Source organism: Atractosteus spatula, chromosome 1 (assembly GCF_055471065.1).
Source record: "Atractosteus spatula isolate fAtrSpa1 chromosome 1, fAtrSpa1.hap1, whole genome shotgun sequence".
Lineage (NCBI taxonomy): Eukaryota > Metazoa > Chordata > Actinopteri > Semionotiformes > Lepisosteidae > Atractosteus > Atractosteus spatula.
The window spans coordinates 56092681-56103923 of NC_142706.1; the positions used below are offsets into that span (position 1 = coordinate 56092681).

The following is an 11243-nucleotide window of genomic DNA, read 5'->3' on the forward strand; positions in this document are numbered from 1 at the left end:
TGTAATTGGTGGCACAAATCTAATTGATGAAATTTTATATTACTTATGAAAATAATGAATCCATAAGCAGATGCCTACATTTGCAAACACAACAAGAACAAACTGGAGGAGGTGCTGGAAATGTTTGATGTATACAGCTTCCAAGAAAGAAATGAGACTTATTAATACTGTATGTTACATTGCCATGTGCTGAAACGAAGAGAGACATTTAATATTTTTCTTACTAATTTTTTTTTTAAAAACTCCCAATTTTACTTTGAAAGACTAAGATTTGTGATTGAATCCTTGGCATCACCCACATAAAACTAAGTGCTGAGTTATTCAGGGAGTGTATTTTGGGCCAAGACTTTTTGATAAGCCTCTACCTTTTATAACCCTGTCTGAAGTTCCTCTGTGCTGCTTCCAGAAGGAAACTATATTTTCATTTGGCAAAGGAAAACTTGATTAGCTTCTTTCTTGTGTGATTAGGCTCAGCTGTTAATGAATGAGTTCTTGGAGTATAAAAGGACATAAGCATAGCTCTTTGTTTTTTGTTTAAAAGGTCTGTGGGACATTGAACTCTTGTTTGCTGTATGAGAGAGATGAGAGGTTGAGAAGTTTTCTGGGGAAAACTGTGGTGTGCTTTGGTCACTGGTAAAAGATTGGTAAGCAAAGGTTTGGCCAGCCAACCTGTTAGATAGTTTGATCATTTGTATTTGTAGCTAGGGCCCCTAAGGAGGAGCCATGCTTTATTTTTGTCTAGTAGTAATCTGAAACTTGGTATATGCAGAAAGTCATTACTATCCTTTGCCAACTTTTCAGCTTTATTAGTTAGGCATAATACACATCCTGTCATGATTGTAGTTCCTCCTCCTTAAGGGAGCTCTGGCTCTTTCACTTTGGATTTAATTCTGTGCACCTGACCCCTGTTCCCAGTCCACCTTAAAAGCCAGGCGCTGACGTTCATCCTGCATCCTGCTCTGCATCTGGTTTCCGCACTGTGCGAGTCCGGCACCTGGAAGTGCCTGGTCCCGTTAAGGTTTTAATCTCTGTTCCTGTTCCTTGTCCGCCGATTCCGACCCAGTTCGTGTTTTTAATTCCTTCTTTGGATGGATCACCTGGCTATGGACTTTCTTGCGTTTTTGGATTCCCTCTATGGATTACTTTTGGATTGTTTGCCTCGGCCACACCTCCCCCGTGCACCAGCGCACTTTGCACACGCCCCCCTGTTTTCATCCCCGTATTCCTGCATGACTTTTTCCTAGTGTTTCCCCACTTCTTTGGGTTGTTGTCCGCATAGGGTCCGGAAAGAACTGTTCGTTACACATCCAGGCTATCTTATGCAATCTTGCTCAACCACTTTAGCTCAATCTTCTCTTATGTTGTACATCCACTTTTTTAAGGTCTTCGTCTAATTTCTTTCCCTCCAACATTGTGGACAATGCCCTCTATGGCAATCTGTTCTCATTCTATTTACTTGTCCATACCACAACAGCCTTCTTACTCTGTTCTTTTCTATAATTGTCGTCTTTATTCTGACTCAAAGTCCCATGTAGCTCTTCAGTTTTTGCACTCAAAGAGTCTTTCAAAAAGAACTCATCTCTGCTACCAGGAGCTTCTTTTCATCTTTGGCTTTTTCAGCATCCATGTCTCCAATCCATAGAGGATTCACAGAGGACCATCTTGTAAATTTTCACTTTGGTGCCAATACTCACGCCTGTCACCCTCCAGTACAGTCTCATTGTTGTCATTATCTTCATTCGTTTATTTTTTGTTTGATGTCTTCCTGGTCATTCCTGTCACTCATAATCTGTCCTCCAAAATATGTGAAGGTCTTTATTAGCTTTAGGTCAACTACATCCAGATTTATTTTTACTGTTTATCTTTGCACACCACCATGATTTTAGCTTTGCTGCTATTCACAACTCATGATTTTCCTTTCATTAATGAACTTTGTAGGTCACTATTGCTTTTCACAATTAAAATCAGCATGCTTCAGATTGTTCACCTTTTCTTCATTGTGCTGGAAATGCTTATAGAAATGAAACATTTTATTATTAGGAGGAAACTAATAGTTTTCCATCTTAAACAAGAGAATCCAGCTTTAATTAAGGTTATCTATAAACCAATCAGGACTCAGATAAAGTTACACATACTGTATTGTTATCATGACACTGCTGCACATAATCAGTCATTGTGATTTAGAAATACATGTACCATGAATCATTGTGATACAAGGAATTGTCAGCATGATTGTGAACAATAAAATGTATTTGGATATGGGGATTACTGTATAATCTGGGTCATCTAGGACAGACACGTATATTTTTATGGTTCTTAACTGAAACATGATTTTTCTTCTCCTGGCTTGAGTAGGTACATGGCAAAGTGGTTGAGCCTGAAAAGATTATAATAATAATTGCTTACACTTATACTGTATAGCACTTTACAGGTAAAGGGGACTCCCCTCCACCACCACCAATGTAAAGCACTCACCTGGATGATCCGATGGCAGCCATAGTGCGCCAGTACACTCGTCATACATCAGCTATCAGTGGGGAGAAGAACAGAGTGATGAAGCCAATTCATAGATGGGGATTACTAGGAGGCCATGATTGATAAAGACCATGGGGAATTTGGCCAGGATGCCAGGGTAACACCCTGAGATTTTTAATGACCAGAGTCAGGACCTCAGTTTTGCGTCTCATCCAAAGGATGGTGCCTTTTTACAGTATAGTGTCCCCGTCACTATACTGGGGGATTAGGACCCACACAGGTTGCAGGGTGAGCGCCCCCTACTGGCCCAATTAACACCACTTCCAGCAGCAACCTTAGTTTGTCCCAGAAAGTCTGCCATCCAGGTACTGACCACGCACACACCTGCTGAGCTTCAGCAGGTTGCAAGTTGTGATGTTTCCCGATTGGAATCTTAAAATTAGAAGAGGTAATTATTCATTTCATAATTTAGCTGAATTATTCACAGAGACAGTGCTATGACAGCTCTATTTACTACATTAAAAAGCCTGGAATGATGTCACTTCAAAACAGAAGATCAGTTACATCAAGTGGAGGATAGTGCTACCTGCCAATGTCTTCTTCCTTTTGAAGAAATGTTTGAAATTTGTTAATCTAGCAGCAAAATGAAATAATTTCTTATAATTATTAAACAGTTTTTATGATTATTTCACATAAATATAAAAATATTTATATTGCTGGCGCATCTCACTTCTCAACAAATATTTTGGATGGTGTGTGTCAAAAGCTTCAGAGGAAAGCAGGTTCATTACTACTTAAGAGGCATCAGTAATGCTACCTCAACTATAATTCAAGCTCTAGTATGTTGAATGTTGCTGTGATTGCTTCCAAAAACTATAGAAATAGAAATAGAAATGAAGATATGTTATAGAACCTCAGCTTTAACCTTGACTTATGGGGTTCTGTGTTTGCTGTGACATATCTTTATAATAAATAATCTGTCAACTTTGTGATCCTTTATTTCTATTAATCATGAGAATATACAGTAACAAGCTGATCTAGTTCCATTTAGAAAGGTATGAACGGGAACAAAATCTCTTACCAGCCACTGTGATGAAACCTTGTATTTAGATAGATACAGATCCCGTTTCCAGTTGTACATGTTAAATGCAGGCCAGCTTTAGAATTGATCATGTTTCATTCAATGAAATGATTCTGTAGTTGAACGCAGGTAATCTGTTATTATCATCCATCCAATTACTTGACTGCTTCTTCCAGGTCAGGATTGTGGGGAAGCTGGATCTCTGGGTGCAAAGCAGAGCACACCCTGGAAAGGAATGCCAATCTATCGCAGGGCAGACAGACCCAAACATAGACACGCACACACTGACACCAGGGCCAATTTTCCCAGAAGATAAATAACCTACCGCCATGTTTTTGAACTGTGGGAGGAAGCCCACACAAACATGGGCAGATACATACAAACCTCACGCAGTCGGTGCCCAAGGGGTTGAACCCTGGGTACACCATACCACCACTTGTTATTCAAGTTAAAAATCAGGCAATTATTGAAAATAAAACAATGAAACAATAAAAACTGATTCACTTGTTAAATCTTATGAAAGATCTTTTAAAACAAGTATCTTCCTGCCTTCTGCTTATCTTCAAATGAAACAGAACTGATCTATCTCCTGCTGTAGAAAAGATAAGCTGTTGTAATCAGAAAATTACATGCTGTTCAGGACACCATGCTTATGGTGTAATTACAGTACATCTCTCAGTTTAATTTAATGCCATTAAATGAGCATTGCCCTGTGAATGATAAATTGCCCTATTAATATTCAGATGATGTTTTTGTTAACTAAAATAAGAATACATCTGGGAAATAGATCTACTATTATTCTTCAAGGTTAAGGTTATTTGTTTTTCATTCTACTGAAAATATGAAGTTGTAACCTATTGCAAAGTTGAAGACTAAATATTTATTTTTATCTCCTTCATAGTCATATTTGCTTATGTCATTAAAGAATGCTTGTGCATTTATAATGTTGACCTGTCTTGAATTGGAAATTAAACATGGTTATTTTTCATTAGTATCCTAATTGCCTTTCAAGCTTCTCAGTTTAAGTAATGTGAATTCAGCTGTAACATAGGACAGACATAAATGATTTTAATGTTCTCTGCTTAGACACCAACTGTAATTAGTCTGCATTGAAAGAAAGAAAATGCACAATTAAACCAAAATGAGTCATTTCACAGGGCTCTTCATCTGAATGATTGGAAGCTTTAGCTGAAGGATGGAAATATGTGAATACGGAATATGGAAATATATAAGAGCTAATTAAACAATTCTCAGGATGCCTTCTACTGTCAGCTGACTACTTTCTGCCAATAGTTATTTCCACTTTTTATAACATAAGCTACAATATCAAACATTTTGAAATTTTAATCCTAATAATGGGTCATTGTCAAATACATAGAATAGAGGCAGAGATATCCAATTTTTTTTTGCTTTAAGGGCTTTTGTTTCTACAAAACAATAATCACGATGAAACATTTTGCTTTTATTTCTTGAAAAATCAATTCCCAAATCCCTAACACTGTACATTTCCTTTCAGTACTCTGCATTTGACTTCTCAGGGTAAAAAAAAATATTTTATATTTAAGTTATGGTTTCTTTCCATCTAAGGAGTGCTTTGTCAATGCAGCTTCAAGGGGTCTATAAATGATGAAGGAAACATATACATCCTATATAATGTATGTCAGGATGATCATGTTTATTCTGCATCATGTTACAGCATAGAATAGTGACCTCCAGTTCATTGTTTGCTTTTTTTAGAATTGAACTTTGCATCTGAATTTTCTGGTTTGTTGGACCTGCCTTTGTTGCTCCTCAGGAGCAGTTGTCATCCTGTAAGATGTAGCCACACGGCTAATAAATGTTAGTGATCAGCTTTTACCTATTTTTAGGATCTGTAGATTCTCATCATCGTTTATGGTGCTTTTGATGAAGTGGAGGTAACCCACTCTTTGGCCACACTCCGTAAAATATGAGATATTTTACTTTTTAAAGTATGCTGTATAATTCATATTCTTCTGTTTATCCCCCCCCCCCCCCCCAAAAAAAAAACAACAGAAAAATAATTGTAGACGACATCCTCTTAACGTCTCTTCTTTTGCATTGAAGGTGCCGACTGCTTAATGGGAGTGTACCTCTTTGTCATTGGAGCTTTTGACCTGAAGTTCCGAGGAGAGTATAACAGGCACGCACAGTCCTGGATGGACAGTGTTCAGTGTCAGCTGGTGGGCTCTCTAGCCATGCTATCCACAGAGGTTTCTGTACTGCTGTTGACTTATCTGACTTTGGAGAAGTATATCTGCATTGTTTACCCTTTCAGATACCTCACTCCTGGAAAGTGTCAGACAATGTCTATCCTAATTGTCATTTGGATCCTTGGATTTGTTATTGCATTTATCCCCTTGGTCAGCAAGGACTTCTTCAGGAATTTCTATGGTACCAATGGAGTTTGTTTTCCTTTGCATTCTGAACAACCAGAGACAATGGGAGCTCAGGTTTACTCAGTAGTTATTTTCCTTGGTAAGTGTCTTAGTATTGTTAGGCCTTACTTAGAATTATGTCTACTAAAAGTTAAAACTTAGTTAATTATCTTAATCATTCTAAATTAATACATTTTATCCTAAATTTCTTTTTAAGAAATTCAGAATCCCCTGATGGTATTTTAAATTCTTCCAATTGGAAATCTACAATTGTGTATGAACTTTATTTCTAACTCAGTTTATCTCTATAAGTCCTGTACTACTGAACATTAAGAATAAGGCCCTGTGCACATGTTCCTCAAAGCTACGCAGTTGCTTTTCATGGGAGTTAGCATTAACTCAAGCAGCAGATGTTTCACTGATATACTTTCCATTACTATTGCTTGGTAAAGAACACAAAGTTACAGCTGAAATTGAAACAAATCACAGAAATAGTAATGGCTGAGGTTAAAAAAGGGGAAAGCAATTTTTGGTGTTGAAAATTTTTCCTTGTTATGAACTAAGATCTAATATCATTACATCCTAAAGGCTTATTTTACATTTTCCTTCACAGGCCTAAACTTGGTTGCTTTTATCATAATAGTATTTTGCTATGGAAGCATGTTTTACAACATACAGCGGACAGGAACAAAGGCCACAGAATACAGCAGTCACATTAAGAAGGAGGTGACAATTGCCAAGCGATTCTTCTTCATTGTGTTCACTGACTCATTATGCTGGATTCCTATTTTTATTCTTAAAGTTCTATCTTTGTTGCAGGTGGAAATACCTGGTACGTACCTTTGAAATGTCCTTAAAAACACACAAGAAAGATAGCTATTGACCATGCACTACAGTGTACAAATGAAGATTTGGAAAATAATATATTCTCCATCTGACATACTGTGAAACTTGATAATAATACTCCTTGTCCATAAACATTAATTAGCTGTATGGTAAGGAGAAATGGTGGTATTGGAGATATCTTTAGTCTTTTCACTGCCCTTATGAAATGTTTCTTATTTTACTGTTGTACTTGCTCTGTAATATAAGGCATTTTGGCATTGTTTTACCATACAATTACGAAGCCTCTGCGTTGCTCTGGGTTTCCATGTATTTACTCATGGTTTTCTATACTTCTTCATGCTTCACCATGATTTTACCTTGCTACTGCACAGTAAACCTTTGTAGGAGTAAGGTCGGGGGAATAGCCATGCACATTTGCTTTAATTAAAATAAAACACCTTCTCTGTGTTTAATTTTATTAATATGTGAAAGATTATTATTACTTCAAACCAAATCTGAAATTGCTAGTCGGATGTAATTTCTATCTAACGCCATGTTTGAGAGCTGCAACCCTCACAAACACAAGCAGAGAGAAAGTGGATGGAAATGTCAAGAATAACATCCTACATATAGTATAAATAATGTTTTAATATGTCAACACCTATATTGTTTTCAAATAAAATAACTTTGTAGGAAATGTCACAAATTATATGTTTATTCCTTCAGTTAATTTATTTAATTAAACATATTATACCATTTGTAATGAAATCATTACTTAACTAAATGTTTCCTAATGCAGAAGGAATATTGAAATGCTAATCTGTGTACAAAATAATTATTGATATTTCATCAGTTTCCCCAGCACTACACACACAAATGCTTCTGCTGCTGTCTGATTCTCCTATCATTTAGAAAGTTATAGTAGGAAGATGAAAAAGTACAGACTGTTTAATTCATATCTGCTGAAATACACTTTATGTTTAGTGATAATGCATAGCTAAATTGTTTCATTTACAATGTTATCAAGGATTCAGATCTATAATCAGAAACTTCTGAAACTAAGCATGGTTCACAGTTTGGCTTTAAATATGATGGGAATTGCTGTTTTTATTTTTAAGTGCATGAAAGAATTTCTTAATTAACATGACTTCCTTAAGTTATTGCCCACAGAATTCAATATTATACCTAAAGAAAAAAAATATATATACAGTATGTTTTGTTCATGATATTGAATTCTAAATTTGGATACTGCAAATATTGACACAGTTGTTTTTGTATGTCTCCTACAGGCACAATAAGTTCATGGGTGGTGATTTTCATTTTGCCAATCAACAGTGCATTGAACCCCATTCTGTATACACTAACCACACGTCCCTTCAAGGAGACATTACTTCAAGTATGGAACAACTACAGGCAGAGGAGATCACTTACTAACAGCCAGTCTGCATACACTCCATCCTTCACCTGGCTGGATATGTGGCCACTGCAAGAAACCAACCCAGCTACATCTACGCCAGATTATCTGGCCCATCCATCTGAAATGCCCTGTAACGTGGGAAAGTCTGAACTACTGCCTGTGAAAACCATCAATGGGACATGATTGCTCAATTATTTTATCACTACTGCTATTCCGCCTCTACCCCTAAAATCTAACTGAAAAATTCGTTTATTTTTATTTATTATACTGTATATAGATATAAATAGTGAATTTTCACTTGGAGGCAGATCTTATTAAGAAGTGACTTAAGACTTGTGACTTATTACATTGATACTGACACTGTTTGATGTGTTTAGAAACTTCATTGTTTAGATATCTGTCGTGTTCCATGAGTCCACCAGCATACAATCAACAATCAATCACTCAGGGGATCTCAATAGCTGTATTTGCACAAAGGACAGGACTGGTATCTGTTGTAGATCACAAAAAAATAAATAAATTTGAAGAAGGACATTTAGATTTATGCATAGTACAATTGTGAAATCTATAAACAAGCCATTTAAATAGGAAAAGTGAATAAAATATAGATTAGTAGTTCAAGCCTCTCAGTTATATATTTCATGCATATTTAACTTTGGTACTAGATTGTTTTGTAAATGCTAAAAAAATAACTTTCCTTAAAATTAACTTCTTTTCAGATTTTTCATTTTTCTACTATACAATGAGACTTGTTACAAGCCTGTAACAGATAGTTTGTGTTCAGTGAATTAACACAGTTAACTGGATACTGAAAAGTTTCCCTGCATTTCTGCATGGCATTTGTATTATTTAACTAGGCACCACATTTCTTTTAAATAGTAAAGCCCACATGCTCTGTAAGATCTGCAGAAGCTATATTTCACATTTAGGACACTTAACCTGGACAAATCCCAAGAGGCAGACTTTCAAATGATACCAGAATTTATCTATTTGTTGTGATACTGTAATAATTAAATATTCCTCAATTAACATTTTATAAAAGAATACAGTCCAGTGCAGTTGTAAGAAACCATTGCAAAAAAGAAAGTGCTTTACATCATTACTAAGTTAAGTCATTATGCTGTTTTACTGATAAAAACATAATAAAAGTGACAGTAGATCACTTTATGAATCAGTTTTTCTCCGTGATTTAAGTTGCCAGGTTACAAAACTGTTTTTAGTTCTTTGGAAAAAAAGGCTGTCAGAAGTTTAAATTTCTATAAAGCTTGCAATGATTATTTTTATAAATGACATGATACAGTTAAAATGTATTATCTATATATTTTATTTATATTTACAGTTGCTACTGATGATCCAATCCATGATAACATTCTTTCAATTAGAACAGGAATGGTTAAACTGATATTTCAAACTGTAAAAACGTGAAGCAATATACAGTGAAATAAGAAAAACATGTTAGCACTCGGTGACTGAGATTGATGTAACTTCCTTGTCGACTTCAAATGTTGTTTGATTTGCTTTTTTGTCCTTAGCCTGTACAAAACTGTTGAACAGGACTTTCACCTTGCTGACACTCAGTGAGTTCACTTTTCTTAACTTATATCTGGAATTCTTCAATCAGAAGCTGTGGTTCTTTTGGCAAAAATGGCTGCACATTCTCGAATGGCACAACTTAAGATTTGAAATACACATTTATTAAGATATTTTTCTTTAATGATCTCCGTGTATTGCTTTATTTTTCCACTCTGTTGTCAATCCTTTATAAAACTTATGTTTGCATCAGATTTTACTCATCTTCATTTGACAATCTTTTGCGGTCCTGTTCTCATTTAGTTGTTAGGCTGCAGAGATCCATAGCCCTCTTTTAAAAAATTCCTCCAAGCTTTCAAAAACTGAGCGTTTGCAGAACACTTCTCTGCCAAGCTTGCCACTTCAGTTGACAATGCAGTTGTAGACTCCAGGACTTTAGTCAAGGAAACTGCCGCCTGTAACAAAAATGAAAGCTTGAATTCAATTCAATTACATTGTCATAAAAAAGAAATAAGCAACAAATTTCTGTATTATACACCTCCTAGGATATATTTTTGCTCGAAATTCACGCTAACCTCAAAACGTTTTGAAACAAATTATAATCGTTAAAATAACATGACTGGGACTCAGGATTATGCTGATTAATATTCTCATCAAAGGTCCTGGAATCCCTTATCTACCTTAAATAAATGTAAAGTAAATTTAAATGTAAAGATGTCAAAATCGTAACGGTATTCAACATTCCCGGCTCTTCCTACCGTACATTTAAAATACAAAAGGCTGTTACTATCCTCATTTAACTTTCAACGGTAATGACACACCACTAATTATACTATTGAAAAGGATAAAGCTAAGCAAAAATAAAACTTAATGTAAAATTAGTGTTTAAAACGGCACACACGCGGTAAATGGTCTGTTTATGAAAATTTGGTATTCCGAACAGACGTAGACGCTGTCCTATGTGTAATAATTTAAACGTTAGGGGAGAATGTTATACACAATAACCCCTTATCACTGTGAAGTTTTTAATACCGCATCAGTATCACAAATAATGACATAAATTTACTCTCGGCGTCTGTCCTAACCAGATATCCTAACTACATAATTCACTTTCACTACAGAGGAGACAAAATAGCCTAAGGTGCCAATTTACCTCGTCAATCTGTACTTCGATTTCTTCTAACATTTCAGAAGGATCCGTAAGATTAAGGAGACTCTTGGGCCCAGCCGATGAATTTCTAGACATGATGCTCTTATCCACAGAATAAAGTACGATATATCGTGCTGTTCAAACCCTGTTGATATTTTAACTTCCCGCGAATTTATCACAAGGTTACCGCCCAGTCCTAGCAAATTTACGTAACTGAACTAGAGGTATCCTGTTAAATTGGGGGTAAATTGCATTAATTTAGTACTTTTACATTTTTAAAACGTTAAACCCTTTCCCGTTTTGGTTATAAAACTATAAAACTAAAATTAAATACATTTTTCATGAAGTATCAGGTTTTACAAAAGGACA

General features: G+C 35.7%; 1 protein-coding gene and 1 long non-coding RNA gene across 2 annotated transcripts in view; one reads left to right on the plus strand and one right to left on the minus strand.

Annotated features, from left to right (window-relative positions):
- The window catches only part of rxfp1 (relaxin family peptide receptor 1), a 55087-nt gene extending 46710 nt beyond the window's left edge, over positions 1-8377 (plus strand). Inside the window, exons 16-18 of the mRNA XM_088911768.1 lie at positions 5642-6052; positions 6566-6784; positions 8067-8377. Of these exons, the coding sequence (XP_088767894.1) occupies positions 5642-6052; positions 6566-6784; positions 8067-8377 (941 nt within the window). The remainder of the gene's footprint in view (positions 1-5641; positions 6053-6565; positions 6785-8066) is intronic.
- Positions 8378-9500: 1123 nt separating this feature from the next.
- Positions 9501-11073, minus strand: LOC148841315 (uncharacterized). The gene is made up of 2 exons (XR_016090858.1): positions 10878-11073; positions 9501-10179 (listed from the first exon to the last, which is right to left on the minus strand). It is a non-coding gene; the product is annotated as an uncharacterized LOC148841315 (long non-coding RNA).
- Between the last annotated feature and the right edge of the window lie 170 nt (positions 11074-11243).